The sequence below is a fragment of the Chiloscyllium plagiosum genome, chromosome 15 (genome assembly GCF_004010195.1).
Source record: "Chiloscyllium plagiosum isolate BGI_BamShark_2017 chromosome 15, ASM401019v2, whole genome shotgun sequence".
Lineage (NCBI taxonomy): Eukaryota > Metazoa > Chordata > Chondrichthyes > Orectolobiformes > Hemiscylliidae > Chiloscyllium > Chiloscyllium plagiosum.
The window spans coordinates 45,338,977-45,357,812 of record NC_057724.1 but is presented as its reverse complement, the minus strand read 5'-3'; the positions used below and the strand labels follow the sequence as shown (position 1 = coordinate 45,357,812).

The 18,836-nt window shown below is 41.2% G+C and overlaps 1 protein-coding gene across 1 annotated transcript in view; it reads left to right on the top strand.

The window, feature by feature from the left end:
* Nucleotides 1-18,836, top strand: part of LOC122557561 (V-set and immunoglobulin domain-containing protein 1-like) — a 52,789-nt gene that overhangs the window by 25,278 nt on the left and 8,675 nt on the right. The window contains exons 5-7 of the mRNA XM_043705307.1: nucleotides 3,613-3,811; nucleotides 17,942-18,088; nucleotides 18,231-18,350. Of these exons, the coding sequence (XP_043561242.1) occupies nucleotides 3,613-3,811; nucleotides 17,942-18,088; nucleotides 18,231-18,350 (466 nt within the window). The remainder of the gene's footprint in view (nucleotides 1-3,612; nucleotides 3,812-17,941; nucleotides 18,089-18,230; nucleotides 18,351-18,836) is intronic.

The window sequence follows — 18,836 nt, the reverse complement described above, 5'->3', positions numbered from 1 at the left end:
ATAAGGTTCCCCATGGTAGGTTACTGTACAAAATACAGAGGCATGGGATTGAGGGTGATTTATTGGTTTAGATCAGAAATTGGCTAGCTGAAAGGAGACAGAGGGTGGTGGTTGGTGGAAAATATGTTCCTGGAGTTCACTTACTAGTGGTGTACCATAAGGATCTGTTTTGGGTCCACTGCTGTTTGCCATTTTTATAAATGACCTGGATGAGGGTGTAGAAGGATGGGTTAGTAAATTTGCAGATGACACTAAGGCCAATACAGTTGTGGATAGTGCCAAAGGATGTTGTAGGTTACAGAGGGACACAGATAGGCTGCAGAGCTGGGTTGAGAGGTGGAGTTTAATGTGGAAAAGTGTGAGGTGATTCACTTTGGAAGGAATAACAGGAATGCAGAGTACTGCGCGAATGGTAAGATTCTTGGTAGTGTAGATGAGGAGAGGTTTAAGTGTACATGTACATAGATCCCTCAAATTTGCAACGTAGGTTAATAGGTTTGTTAAGAAAGCATACGGTGTATTAGCTTTTATTAGTAGAGGGATCAAGTTTCGGAACTATGAGGTTATGCTGCAGCTGTATAAAACTCTGGTGCGGCCATACTTGGAGTATTGCGTGCAGTTCTGGTCACCACATTATAGGAAGGATATGGAAGCTTTGGAAAGAGTTCAGAGGAGATTTACTAGGATGTTGCCTGGTATGGAGGGAAAGTCTTATGAGGAAAGTCTGAGGGACTTGAGGCTGTTTTTGTTAGAGACAAGGTTGCGAGGTGACTTATTTGAGACATATAAGATTATCAGAGGGTTAGACAGGGTGGACAATGAGAGCCCTTTTCCTTGGATGGTGATGGCTAACATGAGGGGACATAGCTTCAAATTGAGGGATGATAGATATAGGACAGATGTCAGCGATAGTTTCTTTCCTCCAAGAATAGTAGGGGCATGGAACACACTGCCTACAACAGTTGTAGACTCGCCAAATATACGTGCATTTAAATGGTCATTGTATGGGCATATAGACAAGAATGGAATAGTGTGGGTTAGATGGGCTTCAGATTGGTTTCACAGGGCCGAAAAGGAAGCCTGCAGCAGAAAGCTCTTCCTACTCTCCAGCTACATGATTCCCCAAAAAAAGTTCCCAAGGGCTCAGTTACCTCATTAATGAGGGGGACAAGTGGAAGATTGAGTGAGAAAAGTCACTCCCAGCCCTGGCAGACCAAGTGCAATAGATTTAACTCAACAAGACACTTTAACTGAAAATGGGGAAATTTCACCTGAGCAGAACATGGGATATTTCTGTTTCTGATATTGTATCCTCGTGACTTTTGAATAAAATTGAATATGTGTCTGCTAGTGCTGAAAAAAGGAAACTTTTATTTTCCAATGCTAACTGCCCAATAAGATTAGGTTGAGAGAAACTACTTTCAGTGTATTTAGGGTAGAGAAGAAATTTACATCTCATTGATCTGAACTGAGTTTAATCCATTCACCCCAAGCCAAGTTCTAACCTGCTGTTTTACTGGAAAGGACTGGAGATTAAATTATGCCTCTCTGATAGGCATATTATGTGCTTTTTCACCTTTTAACCCTTAGCTTTCGGGCTGCTCAAAGAGTTATCCCATTATGGTTATTTTTTGATCACACATGGGAACACATAAGCCTGTCAAGCCTCACTTATTTTGAATGTTTTTTTATCTTCTTGTAAAGGAGGAGTGATACAAAGTGCCTAGTACAACCCAAATATGCAAACAATTATATCTTTACACAGCAGAAGGCAAACAGTGCTCTTATTAATACACATTCAAACAAAGAAATTCAGTTTTCCACAGCCCTTTTATCACTCATTCCACATCAAATTTACAAACAATGAATTCACTGAGGTGTGTTACGCGCAATTAAAATACAGCATTGAATTCCCAACTGATGGAAACATTTCCTCAACATTTCAAATAATACCTTGCTCCTTCCAGTTTACTGTTCAATTGATTTCTCTTTCTATCTGTCTGTTTTGCTCGTGTGATTTGTGTGTTCCTGAGAAGATAAGAATGAATGAAGCCATGTGACAAGGGTGAAATCACCTAAACTAATTGCTGACCTCAAAATGCTATAAGCAATATTTTTGTAGCTATTGCAAAAACAATAAGATCACTTAAAAGCACAGATATTAGTTAGCTTGGTTGGCTTGATGGCTGGTTTACAATGCAGTGTGCTCAACTATGCAGGTTCAATTCCTGTACCAATTGAGGTTATCATCTCAATCTCACCTCTGACCTGAGAGATGCTGATCCTTTCGTTAAATTCACCACTGAAGGTCCCGCTGTCTCAGGAGAACATAAGACTATGGCAACTTTGCCTTTTATAAAATAATATTGAATAATGTACTTGGCTAATGAAAGAAGCGAGTAGTTGAATGCAGGATGGTCTCAGAGTCAATCCTTGGTCTGAGCTGATTTAATATTATATCAACCAGAGATACCCTAGGAAATTATTATTGGACTAAATATCACTGACAGAAGCTTGATGAGGACTTCTTTGCTTGAATGTGATCCAATTACTGCTGCTGTATGTCTATGCATGGATGTTAGGAGAGGTGATTTAAAAACCCATTATTTCTAGCAAGATAGAATTGCGTGGTAGAGAGGTCATGCCAAAGTTGTATAGAATCTTGATTAGACCCACACTTGGATGATAACCCATTCTTATACCATTTTTCTGATCCCAATGGTATAAGAATGTAGTGACAGTGAGAAGAGTGCAAAATAGATTCCTTACCATGATAACTGAGAGGTTATAATTATCAGGAAACATTGGCCAGGCTAGGAACTCCTCTGGGAAAGAGAAGGTGAGAGATGATTTGAGTTAGGTGGAAGGTTATGATTGGGTAAACATAGCAAAAATATCTCCACTGGTGGTGAAGACCAGAATGAAGGATCAAAAATGTCTGGTAGGGAACTTGTATGAAGTTTTCTTTTAACTAGAAAATAATGAGAATATTGGGACAGATTAGGTGAGGCGAGGTAGATGAGCAAGGCGCATTTGAGGTGACTAGCATCGGTAAAACTTAAAGTCACCATAGGGTTTGTCTCTCATTAGAGAGACAGCTTATGGTGAGTTAAGCTGAGGGTCACCACGCTTCAGGCAGGGAAGAGTTTGCGAAGGAGAATCATTCACAGTAACCTCAATCAATAAAAAAATTGAACTCAGATACTACTGGTATCATTCCACATCATAAACCAGCTATCCAACCAATTGAGCTAAACCAGGCCCAAGCAGAAGTGTCAAGGAATCAATGGCGAGAAAAAAAGAAATCAACACAAACCAAACAACAAAATAGAATCTAAAGCCTGAATATTTTAAATTCCAGAATTAGGCCCATGCCAGAAATAGATTAAGTTTGCATCTAAACCTCAAAACAGCAATCCCCAGTATTTTTTCTTGTTTTATAATCAATCTTCATGTGGTGCATTGTTAAATTAGTGTTGTCTGTGCTGGCTGTTTCGTGCTGGGAGGAAATAATCCTGAGTTTGTGACTATTATTAATCCTATGTCCATCCTATATATTCCTATTAATTCTGTCTTCCAATGTCTTGTAACTTTTCCTGTTTTCATTTACAGATATATTTTTCTGAAGGCAAACAGATATACATAAATGAAGAGTTCAAAGGCAGATTAGTGGCTACACATGCCCCAGGAAATGCATCCATTACCATCGAGAAGCTGCGTCCGTCTGACACTGGGGATTATTTGTGTCAAGTTGATAATCCACCGGACTTTCAAGGCACTAACATCAGATCAATAGTGCTCACAGTATTAGGTAGCTCTCAGTCACCTGTATCAATTTTCTTGTCACCATTTCTCACTCAATTTTCAAGTCTGTGGTCATCAAATAGATTTTTTTTAAATATGTGTTCATGGGGTGTGGCCATCCTCATTTATTATTCATTCCCAGTAGGCCAAAGGGCAGATATGGGTCACCACCTTGCAGTGAGTCTAGAGTGAAAGATAGGCCAGATCAGTAAAGGATAACTGATTGCCTAACCTAAAGGAGATGAGTGAACCACATGGGCTTTTACGACATTAACAAGGGCTACATTAGACTAGCCTTTTATTCCACATTTGTTTTAAATTTAATTCAGATTTCACTATCTGCCATTTCAGGATTTGAGCCCATGTCCTCTCATTAGCTAGGGCTGTGAAATACTAACCTAATTGCAGTAACGCAATACTATAAACTAGAACCTGTCCTGTCTACATTATCCCCCACCTACAACTAACTTGTCAGTGAGCGTACCAAATCAGTGGTAATTCCATGCATCTCTGGAGGGAATGGTTCATTCCATTTATGAATTCAGCAGGGGAGATCAATGTGAAACAAGGCTCAGAATGTACAATAGGCAGCTCAAATGTCCATTCACTCTTATAGTGCATTGCTCTGCTGAGGAAAGCTGCACAATGTGCTGTCTCTCACAGTTCAATTATGCCTTGGAGGAAGATTAAACATTTCAGGGCAATACAGGTTAGAGTCATAGAGATGTACAGCATGGAAACAGGCCCTTTGCTCCAACCCATCCATGCCGACCAGATATCCCAACCCAATCTAGTCCCACCTGCCAGCACCCGGCCCATATCCCTCCAAACCCTTCCTATTCATGTACCCGTCAAAATGCCTTTTAAATGTTGCAATTGTACTAGCCTCCACCACTTCCTCTGGCAGCTCATTCCATACATGTACCACCCTCTGTGAAAATGTTGCCCCTTAGGTCTCTTTTATATCTTTCCCCTCTCACCCTAAACCCATGCCCTCTAGTTCTGGACTCCCCCTTCCCAGGGAAAGGGCTTTGCCTATTTATCCTATCCATGCCCCTCATTATTTTGTAAACCTCTATAAGGTCACCCCTCAGCCTCCGACGCTCTAGGGAAAACAGCCCCAGCCTGTTCAGCCTCTCCTTATAGCTCAAATCCGCCAACCCTGGGAATATCCTTGTAAATCTTTTCTGAAGCCTTTCAAGTTTCACAACATCTTTCCGATAGGAAGGAGACCAGAATTGCACGCAATATTCCAACCATGGCCTAACCAATGTCCTGTACAGTCACGACATGACCTCTCAACTCCTGTACTCAATACTCTGATCAATAAAGGAAAGCATGCCAAACGCCTTCTTCACTATTCTATCTACCTGCAACTCCACTTTCAAGGAACTATAAACCTGCACTCCAAGGTCTCTTTGTTCAGCAACACTCCCTAGGACCTTAAGTGTATAAGTCCTGCTAAGATTTGGCTTTCCCAAAATGCAGCACCTTGCATTTATCTGAATTAAACTTCATCTGCCACTTCTCAGCCCATTGGCCCATCTGATCAAGATCCTGTTGTAATCTGAGGTAACCCTCTTTGCTGTCCACTACAGCTAAAATTTTGGTGTCCTCTGCAAACTTACTAACTACCTCTTATGCTCGCATCCAAATCATTTATGTAAATGACAAAAAGTAGAGGGCCCAGCACTGATCCTTGTGGCACTGCACTGGTCACAGGCCTCCAGTCTGAAATACAACCCATCACCACCACCACCCTCTGTCATAAAAACCTGACTGAGGTGGCATGAAAAACACTTGGCAATAGTACTTTCATTGCATGCTGCAGCAGTACAAGCATTTTATTTACAGACTTGAATGGAAACCTAAAGGAATTCTCTGAAAAATGATTGCAACTAACAGAAGCTCTGCTTTCATTTAGCCATGCATTCGATTAGAGTTTGAGCACACACAGGAGCTGCTGAGATTTGTAACATTGACATTCCTCTTGCATGCAAGAATCAACGATTTTACACAGTTGTAACACTTCAAGTTGCAGATTTTGAAATCAAAGAACAGCGATAATTAAGCTTGATGAAATATCTTTTTCCTTACTATGTCTTCTTCATAGTCTCAAAGGCAATTTAGCACACCATGATGCCCAAACCTGACCTAGGCCATTACTAGTAAAGAACACAAAAAATGTTGTGTAATTTTGGCCTCAATTATTTACAATAGTCATTAATAACTTGGAATAATGACATAACAAACCAAATGTCCAAATTTGCTGACAACACAAAATTGGGCAGCATTGTAGACAGTGTTGGCGACAGCATAAAATTACAAAAGGATACTGATAGATTAGGTGAAATGGGCAAAGCTGTGGTAGATGGATACTTAAGCAAGTACAATGTTGTTTATTTTGACCAGAAAAGGGATTGATCAGGGTGGTTTTTTTTGTCAGAAGGAACAAAGTTAAATAAGTGACTGTCTGACGAGATTGGGGGTTCAGGTGCATACCTCTTTAAAATGGCATTAACAGACGCAGAAAATAATTAAGGTGTCTCATGGAATGTATATATTCATATCTAAATTGCTGGAGCGTAAGGATACAGACATTATGTTGCACTCATACAAAACTCTAGTTAGATCCCACCTACAGTATTGTGAGCAGATCTGAGAGGGATTCTGAGGAGATTCCCTCTGACTCTTCCATCATTAGTAACCCTTGAATGTTTCAGAGTGCATACAGTCTGCTACGTTTCCTTGAAAAGTTTAATCTTTCTCCAAAACAGCATTGAAGAGTTACCAGTGATGGAAGAGTCAAAAGGAAACTCCTCAGAATCCCTCTTAACCTGTTGACTTTTATGAGGCTTCACTGCATAGCATTCAGATAAGATTTGCTGACTGAAGCCTGAAGAGGTTTGGTTTGGTGTATGACTCACTGAATCCTGCTATTTCCTTAAGGTCAGTTGGACATTTAGTGTGTAGATAGTTGAAATTGGAATCACCCAATGATATCAGGCAGACAATCAAATGGATACTGAGACATTTATGTGGCAACACAGAAGATCAAAAACTGCAAAAATAGCAAGGTCCACATCTCCTTTGCACTAAGCTGAGGCTGCTTGCCAGATTACATCAGAATGCTAAACAATTAAATGAGTCCAAAGCTGCTCATTCATCCTAGAGGCAGGTTTGAATGAGATTCTCTTTGGCCTCTCAGCCTCACTAATGAATTGCTCTGCCATGCTGTCTAGGATGTTACCCCTATCAATACCGTGATCCTCACCTTCATCCTTGGAAATGTTCTGCTTCCAGGAAAGTGCCTTTCCAATTGTGAGGAGCACAGCTTGCAATAACGATGCAGGACATCCTTTTCGGGCAATACAGCAAGACTCCGTCAGAGCAATACAGACATTGAAACTTCATTTTTCGGAGGCCCATGGTCTGTTCCACAATGGTCCTCATGGAAGCATGGGCGGCATTACATCCACATTCTGTGTCACTCTAAGGGGTTCGTCAAACTATCATGAGCCATGTTTGGAGGTTGCCTCTTGGAGTCCTCCCTGAATGGGTTGACAACCTTGGAAGGACTCAGCAACCTGTGAGTTCTCTAGTATGTAAAAGTGTTAACATTTCCCAGGATATTTGGTGCAGACCTCCATGATTTAGCATTGATGGCCCACAGGTTATTAAACATTGATGGAATGGAAGCCTTTTCTTTTGAATTGAATTTTTTGTCACGTGTACCGAGGCACAGTGAAAAGCTTTGTCTTGCGAGCAATCCAGGCAGATCACAGAGTTAAGTAACATAGGTAAGTAAATAATTGGTAAACAGCAGCAAAAACAAAAACACAGATATAGGCAAATGTTAAGAGTTTGTGAGTCCATTCAGTATTCTAACAACAGTACTTTCTCCCTGATGGTAGATGTTTTAGAAAAACATTGCCAGGATGGGATGGGTCTGTAAGAATGCAGCAGGCCTGGTAAATGGATTCTATTGATGGGAGGTTGGCCTTTGTGATTGTCCAGGCCGAGTACACCACTCTCTGTAACCGTCTCCGATCTTGAATGGTACAGTTACCATACCAGGTAGTGATACATCCAGACAGAATGCTCTCGATGGCACACCTATAAAGGTTGGCAAGGGTATTCACCGTCATGCAAAATTTCCTCAGCTGCCTGAGGAAGAAGAGACATTGTTGGGCCTTTGTAGCCAGTACGTCCACATGAAGAGTCCAAGAAAGCTTGTTGTGGATGACCACTCCCAAGAGCTTGACACTCTTCATTCATTCCACCTCTGTGCTGTTAACATGTAGGGGGGCATGAGTAAGATCCCACTGAAAGTCAAAAATGAGTTCATTGGTTTTGCCAGCATTGAGAGCTAGGTTGTTCTCAGTGCACCATTTTTCCAGGTCTTCCACCTCCCGTTTGTAGTCTGTTTCATTACCATCTGAGATTCGACTATGGTGGTGTCATCAGCGAACTTGTAAATGGCATTAGTCTGGTATTTGGCTACACAGTCATGGGTACACAGTGAGTACAGTAGAGGGCTGATTATGCACCCCTGGGAGGCTCCAGTGTTGAGTGTTAGTGAAGATGAAATATTGTCCCCAATCTTCACTGATTGTGGCCTGTGGGTCAGGAAACTGAGGATCCAGGAGCATAGAATGGGGCTTAGTCCGAGATCACTAAGTTTAGTAATCAGTCTTGAAGGGATAATAGTGTTGAAGGTTGAACTGTAGTCAAGGAGTACAATTCTTATGTTGCTGTTCTTAGTGTCAAGATGTTCTTGGGAGGAGTGAAGGGAAAGTGATATGGCACCTGACATGGATCTGTTGGTTTGATCGTTAAATTGGAGTGGGTCAAGAGTAATGGGGATGCTGGAGTTGATTAATGCCATGACCAGCCTTTCAAAGCACTTCATGACCACCAAAGTTAGGGCCACTGGGTGGTAGTCATTGAGACATGCTGCATGAGCCTTCTTAGGTACAGGGATGATGTTGACCCTCTTGAAACAGGCAACTTTGCAGGTTGTTACTCATATACTCTCAAAGCAACTGTGTGCAGTCAATAGCACACTGCACATGGGGGAAGGCAGCATTGGTGGAGAAACCCACAACCTAAGCTAATTGACTCTACTCATCATGGGAGAAGGATATAATGAGCAGCTTTCTGGAGAAAATGACTTCAATCCTTGGGGTTAAAGTTTGGGAGCTGCTATATGAAATCCCAGATGCTCCTTGAAATGAGTTGCTGGCTTAAAAATTCACAAATGCTGATAGGATTGCCTTACTGTCTTTCTGAGTGACGGTGCTGCTCCAGTTTGGTGATACTGACCTGAGATACCTTTAAGCAGTCCCTGCACTCTCTTTCGGGCCATTGAAGAAAACAACAGTGAGGCCTGTAGATTTTGGATCTTATCATTCCCTGCCACTTCTTTCATGGATCTACACTTGCTGTGTCTTTCTCTCGATGCTATGCAGCAGCTACTGGAGGTTGCTCTTCTTACCAGCTTCTTACTGATGAAGTTTTAATCACTAAGTCCTTCTATGTTGTACTCAGAGTTGCATCATGGCCACAAGGACTCTAGCCACAGAAACAATCTCTATAGAGATCCATGAGTAGATCAACCCTAAGAAATGCCAGAAAGATAATTCACTTTTCCTGAAGGAATCCATGTGTCCTCACATCCATCATATGTCACAGTGTGACATGAAGGCTTTCCAAGGTTCTCGTTGTCATTCCTCGATAAGGGCCATTAACATATATCATTTTGTCCAATTCACTTTGCACACCTAAGGTTTGCATGCTACTTTGGGAGTAGAATTTTGATAGTAAGCCACCGTGATAGCAAAAAAAGCAAAGCTCCCTTATATAACACAGACCCTTCCGAATTGTGTGAATGTGGCAACTGTGAAACATTGTCTCCCATTATGAAGTATTGAATGTGCTTGTGAAACAAAAAAATCAGGCAATGCTTTTAAGTGTCTTCATCTCATTGTACTTGCTTACCTGACACTGCAAGGAGGCGGTTAGCACATGCAATGTAATGGTTATGATTGCTTGAGGCTATCATATTTCTCCCACATTCTTGGATAATGAATGATCAGCCAATGAAGTATGAATTGAAACTAGATAACTGGTATTACTGAATTAATGGAGACATGATTACTACAATTAGTCATAGCCAGGCCTCAAATTCCAAAAGTAGTACTTCATTCCCCAAAGAAAAAAAAGTAACTTAATCTCTGAAGAAAGGTCACTGAACTTGAAATGTTAATTTTGCTTTCTCTCTTTAGGTGCAGCCAGGCCTGCTGAGTTTCTCCAGTAATGTCTGTTCTTAAGTAACTTACTCTGTCTGCTTTATATGCAGTGCCAGCTATATTGTGTAGTTATTGTGTGATTGTCTCCTGCTGCAACATGCCAAGATTTCATCATGAATAATTTGCAAGTTCTGGCTGTGACACATAAATTATTCCCTTCGTTCATGTTCCTTTTTGTGCTGTGGTCCCTATGATCTTCCAACTTTCCCCTGTTTCACTGTACCCTTTTACATTAATCTTAATTTCTTCACTTAACCCTGTGCTCATTACTTTTTACATTCCCTTGTTAGCCCCAGGTAGAGACCCGGGATCCTGTGAGCTGTTTGAACCCTGCTTTCCAGAGTTTCTCTCCTTAACCTTTGATCCCCTTACCAATCATGAACCTATCTATCTCTGTCTTAAGTATACTCAATGAGTTGGTCTCGAAATAGCATTCTACGTCAATGGGTTTCCTTCTGGCTGAAGAAATTCCTCCTCATATTAGTTCTAAATGGTCGTCTCTTCACTCTGAGGTTGTGCTCTCAGGTCCTAGTCTCCTAATTGTGGAAATATCTTTTCCAGTCCACTCTATCCAGGCCTCTGCGTATTTTCTAAGTTTCAATCAGATACCTCCTTATTCTATTCATTGTAAGGTCTCACCCTACTATTTATCATTTATTTCAGCTTTCCAGCCTCTTTTCTTCAGTGATGGTCACATAGTGACCATTCCTTCACTGACCCAGTACAATGAAACCCACCCCTTGAGTTATCTGCTTTTCCAGGACTCCATGCACTTACCCTGATAAGCAACCTGACTATTATTGAGCAAAACTCCAGGAAAGATTGCTACTTACCTCCTGGACACCCTTGACTGATCACAATCTCAGGCCCTGAACCCTGATTGTCCTTCCTGTAATCCCTAGACTGGTTACACTTGCAGGACTCAAACCTCAAGCCTCAATTTGTGCAGAGGGACACACACCCTGATCTCCAAAGTAAAGTGCTGGATAGTTGAAATGGCAGATGAGTTGTATGGCATTAATGTCAATGGGAAAATTTTGATGTCACTGTTTAAGGGTTGAGGGGAAAATTGCAAAAATATCGCAAGAACACACATGCACAATTCTTTGGGTTGGCAGAATTTGTGGTTACCACATCAATTCCTTTGCTGTGTGGCTATGGGAAAATGATGAGATATTTTGTGGCACTGGGGAAATTTAAAGAGTCATAGTCAGGATAATTTTGAGCATCTTCCTAATAGTGGCACATACAGAGCAATATTTGTAGAGGTTTCCAGTGTTGTTTCTTGTGTGGGATAATCACAGCTAGTTCCCTTTCCTCTGTAGGGCACAAGGGAACTTGTGTTTTATGGCAATCCCCCAGATTCCTGTTTACCTTTATTGGTAGTAGCTTTTTATTTCCAGATTTATTCAAAGTGAATTTAGATTGTTAAATTTCCATTGTGTGATTTGAATTTGCATTAGTCCTGAATTAATAATCCAGTTAGAGCATCATTATGCTGCTGAATGCAAATTGATACTTGGAAACAAAATATAAAGACCTTGTCAAAGGCTTTCTGGAAATCCAAATAGGTCATTTCTACTGGCTCTCCTTTGTCTAACTTGCTCCCCAAAGAACTCTAACAGATTCGTCAGGCATGACCTCCTCTTGACAAAGCTGTGCTGATTCAGCCCTATTTTACTACACACTTCCAAATGCTCTGCAATCTCATTCTCTAAAATCTTACAAGTGATCAAGGTCAGGCTAACTGTCTTATAATATCCTGTTTTCTGACTCCAATGATTCTTGAAAGCCCACCAGCATTGCCTCCACAATTTACTCAGCTATCTCTTCCGAACTGGACTGCAATCCATCCGGTCCGGGTGGATTTATCCACGTTCAGGCTTCTCAGCTTTCCAGCAATTTTTCCTTAGTGGTGGCCACTGCACTCACCTCTTCCCTCTAACTCTCTTGAACTCTATGCTGCTGCTGTCTTCCACAGTGAAGATTGATACAAAATACTATTCAGTTTGTCTGCCATTTCTTTGCTCCCAATTTCTAATTCTCCAACCTTATTTTCCAGTGGTCCAATGTCCACTCTTGCCTCGCTCATCTTTTATATAGCTAAAAAAAACTTACAATTTTCTTTTATATTACAAGTGAGCTTACCCTAATATTACATCCTGTTTCCACTTCTCATTTTTTAAGATATCTTCTATTGATTTCTAAAGGCTTCCCAACCCTCTGTTTGAAATGTGTATAGCCACAAAAGACTCCTACACTAGCTGCCAACCTGTCTTTCCTTACCTGAAATTAACCCATCTATGTGACTGTATCTGAGACTTCCACCCCCCCCTTCCTATAACTGCCATCCATCACATACTGTTGCTCTAACAAATTTGTCATTGCTTCTAACTGTCTTTCCAACCAATCCATTTGATCTGATAAGATTCGCAACCAACAGCATTTATGGCAGATATAATCTGCAGTAACCCTTAAACTCTCTTTAAGCTCCCACATCTGACAAGAAGTACATATCACTCTACTAAAGGCCATTTTTGCTCCTTCACAATCTACAGACCCAGAAAATAACACCATCTTATTCCTCAACAAACACTGCCCCATATTAAATTAATAGTTACGGCTTATGTTTTAAGTTCAATCTAGAGACATATCTCCAAAAACATATAATCAAGCGAGAACCCACTCTACTCACTATTGCAGACTTTCTGTAGGCCCCACTTAAAACAACAATTAATTTATCTGATTCTGTGCTGTGAACTTCACCCAATAGTTCCTCCAAGATCAGTTGTGAATTTCACTGTTTGTTCATTTTCCCAGATGCACTCCGATGTCCAGTGATACATGAATTCAAACAGCAAAGGCAGTGTCAGTTTCTTTCTCTCTCTCTCTTTCTCTTTCCTGCACTGGCCTCACCATGTGCTTCCTTTGTCTGTTCTTCTCCCTTTTAAAACTGACATTGTTTTCCTAAAGTTCCAAAACAATGCAACAACATATAAAACAGTAATTGCTGCTCTTGGAATTCTAGGTGACTGTGGTGTCAATGGGGGAGCACTTTGGGGCCAGCGACCATAATTCTATTAAATTTAAAATAGTGATGGAAAAGGATAGACCAGATCTAAAAGTTGAAGTTATAAATTGGAGAAAGGCAAATTTTGACGGTATTAGTCAAGAACTTTCGAAAGCTGATTGGGGGCAGATGTTCACAGGTAAAGAGACAGCTGGAAAATGGGAAGCCTTCAGAATTGAGATAACGAGAATCCAGAGAAAGTATATTCCTGCCAGGGTGAAAAGAAAGGCTGGTAGGTATAGGGAATGCTGGATGACTAAAGAAATTGAGGGTTTGGTTAAGAAAAAGAAGGAAGCATATGTAAAGTATAGACAGGATAGATCGAATGAATCCTTGGAAGAGTATAAAGAAAGTAGGAGTATACTTAAGAGGGAAATCAGGAGGGCAAAAAGGGGACATGAGATAGCTTTGGCAAATAGAATTAAGGAGAATCCAAAGGTTTTTACAAATATATTAAGGACAAAAGGGTAACTAGGGAGAGAATAGGGCCCCTCAAAGATCAGCAAAGTGGCCTTTGTGTGGAGCTGTAGAAAATGGGGGAGATACTAAATGAGTATTTTGCATCAGTATTTACTGTGGAAAGGATATGGAAGATATAGACTGTAGGGAAATAGATGGTAACACCTTGAAAAATGTCCATACAACAGAGAGGAAGTAATTAATATCTTGAAACGGTAAAGGTGAATAAATCCCCAGGACCTGATCAGGTGTAACCTAGAACTCTGTGGGGAGCCAGAGAAATGATTTCTGGGCCTCTTGCTGAGATATTTGTATCATTGATAGTCACAGGTGAGGTGCCGGAAGACAGGAGTTTGGCAAATGTGGTGCCACTGTTTACGAAGGGTGGTAAGGACAAGCCAGGGAACTATAGACCAGTGAGCCTGATGTCGGTGGTGGGCAAGTTGTTGGAGGGAATCCTGAGGGACAGGATGTACATGCATTTGGAAAGGCAAAGCCTGATTAGGTATAGTCAACATGGCTTGGTGCATGGGAAATCATGACTCACAAACTTGATTGAGTTTTTTGAGCAAGTAACAAAGAGGATTGATGAGGGCAGGGCGGTAGATGTGATCTATGTGGACCTCAGCAAGGCGTTCGACAAGGTTCCCCATGGGAGACTGATTAGCAAGGTTAGATCTCACAGAATACAAGGAGAACTAGCCATTTGGATACAGAACTGGCTCAAAGGTAGAAGACAGAGGGTGGTGGTGGAGGGTTGTTTTTCAGACTGGAGGCCTGTGACCAGTGGAGTGCCACTGGTCCTCTACTTTTTGTCATTTACATAGATGATTTGGATGCGAGCATAGGAGGTACAGTTAGTAAGTTTGCAGATGACATCAAAATTGGAGGTGTAGTGGACAGGAAAGAGGGTTACCTCAGATTACAACAGGATCTTGACCAGATGGGCCAATGGGCTGAGAAGTGATAGATGAGTTTAATTCAGATAAATGCAAGGTGCTGCATTTTGGGAAAGCAAATCTTAGCAGGACTTATATATTTAATGGTAAGGTCCTAGAGAGTGTTGCTGATAAAAGAGACCTTGGAGTGCAGGTTCAGAACTCCTTGAAAGTGGAGCCGCAAGTAGATAGGATAGTGAAGAAGGCGTTTGGTATGCTTTCCTTTATTGGTCAGAGTATTGGGTACAGGAGCTGGGAGTTCATGTTGCGGCTGTACAGGACTTTGGTGAGGCCACTGTTGGAATAATGCATGCAATTCTGGTCTCCTTCCTATCGGAAAGATGTTGTGAAACTTAGAGTCATAGAGTCATAGAGATGTACAGCATGGAAACAGAACCTTCGGTCCAACCCGTCCATGCCGCCCAGATATCCCAACCCAATCTAGTCCCACCTGCCAGCACCCGGCCCATATCCCTCCAAATATTCCTATTCATATAACCATCCAAATGCCTCTTAAATGTTGCAATTGTACCAGCCTCCACCACTTCCTCTGGCAGCTCATTCCATACATGTACCACCCTTATGTGAAAAAGTTGCCCCTTAGATCTCTTTTATATCTTGCCCCTCTCGCTCTAAACCTATGCCCTCTAGTTCTGGACTCCACAACCCCAGGGAAAAGACTTTATCTGTTTATCCTATCCATGCCCCTCATAAATTTGTAAACCTCTATAAGGTCACTCCTCAGCTTCCGACGCTCCAGGGAAAACAGCCCCAGCCTGTTCAGCCTCTCCTTATAGCTCAAATCCGCCAACCCTGGGAATATCCTTGTAAATCTTTTCTGAACCCTTTCAAGTTTCATAACATCTTTCCAATAGGAAGGAGACCAGAATTGTATGCAATATTCCAACAGTGGCCTAACCAATGACCTGTACAGCTGCAACGTGACCTCCCAACTCCCATACTCAATATTCTGACCAAATGCCTTCTTTACTATCCTTGAAAGGGTTCAGAAAAGATTTACAAGGATGTTGCCAGGGTTGGAGGATCTAAGCTACAGGGAGAGGCTGAACAGGCTGAGGCTGGTTTTCCTGGAGCGTCGGAGGCTGAGGGGTGACCTTATAGAGGTTTACAAAATTGAGGGGCATAGATTGGATAAATAGACAAAGCTTTTTCCCTGGGGTTGGGGAGTCCAGAACTAGAGGGCATAGGTTTAGGGTGAGATGGGAAAGATATAAAAGAGACGTACGAGGCAACGTTTTCACACAGAGGGTGGTACGAGTATGGAATGAGCTGCCAGAGGAAGTGGTGGAGGCTAGTACAATTGCAACATTTAAGAGGCATTTGGATGGGTATATGAATAGGAAGGGTTTGGAGGGATATGGGCCGAGTGCTTGCACGTGGGACTAGATTGGGTTGGGATGGACGTGTTGGACCGAAGGGTCTGTTTCCTTGCTGTACATCTCTGACTCTATGACTCTGACATTCCACTAATCATTACCACATTGTATGCTTTTGCTTTTATGCTGTCCTTGATTTTCCATTGTCAACCACAGTTGCTTCATCCTCCCCTTAGGATGTTTCTTCTTCCTTGGGATGAATTTCTATTGTACCTCCCGAAACCCCTGCCATTATTGCTCCACAGTCTTCCCTGCTAGCCCTGCCCTGCTCCAATCAACTCTGGCCAGCTTCTCCCTCATGTCTCTCATTACCTTTATTCAATAGTAATTCAGTTTGTAATCTGATTTCAGCTTCTCCCTGTCAAACTGCAGGATGACTTCTATCACATTATGGTAACTGCTTCCATGGGATTCCTTCACCTTAAACTCCCTAATCAAGTCTATTTCATTATACATCACCAGATTCAGAATTGCTTGTTCCTTAGTGAGCTATTCCAAAAAAAAGTTATCTCATTGACATTCTACAAGTTCTTTTTCTTGGGACCACTATCAACCTGATTTTCCTCGTCCACCCCTTGGTCCCCAACCCTTGGTCCCTATACCCCAACAATCTAACTCATGAAATCCAAGCTTTCTTATTCAGCAATTTGTATTCTGTGGCCTTGAGTCGTGAAAATGACTATTTTTAGTGCTTTTGATAATGTTTGATTGATAATGTTTGGGCCAGAACATCTAGCGACTTCAAATATAATATAATTGAATGAGAACACTAATGTAAACTTAATAGTCATGATTTGGAGATGCCGGTGTTGGACTGGGGTGTACAAAGTTAAAAATCACACAACACCAGGTTATAGTCCAACAGGTTTAATTGGAAGCACACTAGCTTTCGGAGCGACGCTCCTTCATCAGGTGATTGGAAGGAGCGTCGCTCCGAAAGCGAGTGTGTTTCTAATTAAACCTGTTGGACTATAACCTGGTGTTGTGTGATTTTTTAACTTTGTAAACTAAATAGTTATCCATTGACATTCAATGTCATGCATTTAAACAACCCATGAGGACCGTTAACTTGGAAAGACTTGGTTTAGACTGCAATATTTTCCTCTATGTATTTTCTAATCAATGTGTTCAGAGATGTTATTTCACACCTCTGGAGTAAGTGAGACTTGAACCTGGGTCTCCTGGCTCAGAAATTGGGACATTACTACTGCACCATAAGGACACCTTCAGAATTTTTTGTCCTGGAGATATTTTTAATCAACCTGCTCCAATATGCTATGACATAACTCTGGAGGAGGTGAGAGTTGAACCCAGATCATCTGGCTCAGAGATAGGGACATTACACTGTACCAGAAGAGCCCTCCTCATTTTCCTCTACTCATGGTTCCTAAATTTCTTCTCTCTACCTTGCCAATTCTATAATCGTTCTATGTCTGGTCTCTAAATGTTGCTGTCAATTGCTCTGCCCTTAATGTACATTTAATGATTAAAGAGAGTAAATTATAGATAGTGTTTGTGTTGAAGATTCTAATTGATTTGGCCTAATTCTCTCTCTCTCTCTCTCGATGGAAAAGACAATGGGCCTGACTGCAGTTTTAACAGAGAAGAGTTAGTAGCAAGAAAACATGCACTTTTCCATTTTTAAAGATTTTCAATTATTCCTTGTTCCTGAAAATAACATCAGGAAGCAGAAATAATATTTTTAAAAACCTTGTAAAATAGTATTCACTGATGCTTAAATGTATTTCACGTACTTAAATTACCATAGAGAGATAATTATTTCCTGCTAAATTCTCACAAGTAAGTCTACATTCTCAGCGAGTGAAACATGAATTAATAAACAAGGTTCTGCAGAACAATTTCACACCCAAAAAGATTTCAATAACATCAAATGTTCTATCATTTTGCCTCAATAATCTTTGTTTAATGCATTTCAGTTGAAGTACTTTAATTTTGTTATAGTTCCACCCTCAAAGCCAACGTGTGTTATTTCCACTCATCCTGCGAAGACCAATGCAGCAACACTCTCCTGTCATTCTAACCAAGGTGTACCGACTCCAAAGTATCACTGGGTGGAAATTGTTAACAATGTTCATCAAAATATTTCTGGTAAGAATCAAAAACAAATTATTTTAAATATTCAATAATACAGTAGCTAAGTAACAGTTTATTTTTTTCAGTTTTTCCCATTTAGTTGTTCCATTTAGTCTTCTCACTCATTTTCTCACATTTATTTTGTTTTGTATTTAAGATCCAAGAACTGGAATATTGACCATTTCAAATGTTTCACAACATGAACATAGTATTTACCAATGCACAGCATTCAATAGTTTGGGAAATGAGACATGTACTGTCGATCTGTCAGCACTCTGTAAGTATAGTTAAGACCTTGTTAAACTTGGGCATATAAGGAGAGTGGGAAAATTTGTTAATAAGATCATTGTTAATAGGAATGGAAACTGTAATGATTGTAATGAGGTCAGCCAGGTGAACCTCATAGACTATGAGTTCCCTGATTGTGACTGTTATTCTTGTCCAATCAGGGAGCCCTTGCTGACAGATATAAACAGGAGTGTCTGGGGTGGAGGGTGCTGCACACAGCGGTCCCCTGCAACCGCAGATTGCGGTGGTTCACGGACTCCCAGCCTAACTGCTTGTTCTGTGATGCTGTGGAGTCCGTGGACCACGTGTATATTGGGTGTGGGCGTTTGCACTCCCTTTTTGATTTTCTGAAAAACCTTCTCCTCTGTTTTTGGCTGCACTTCAGTCCCACGCTCCTGATCTTTGGGCACCCGGTACGGAGGAAGGAGGGCAGGTCTGAAGACCTCCTCGTGGGCCTGCTCCTGGGCCTGGCCAA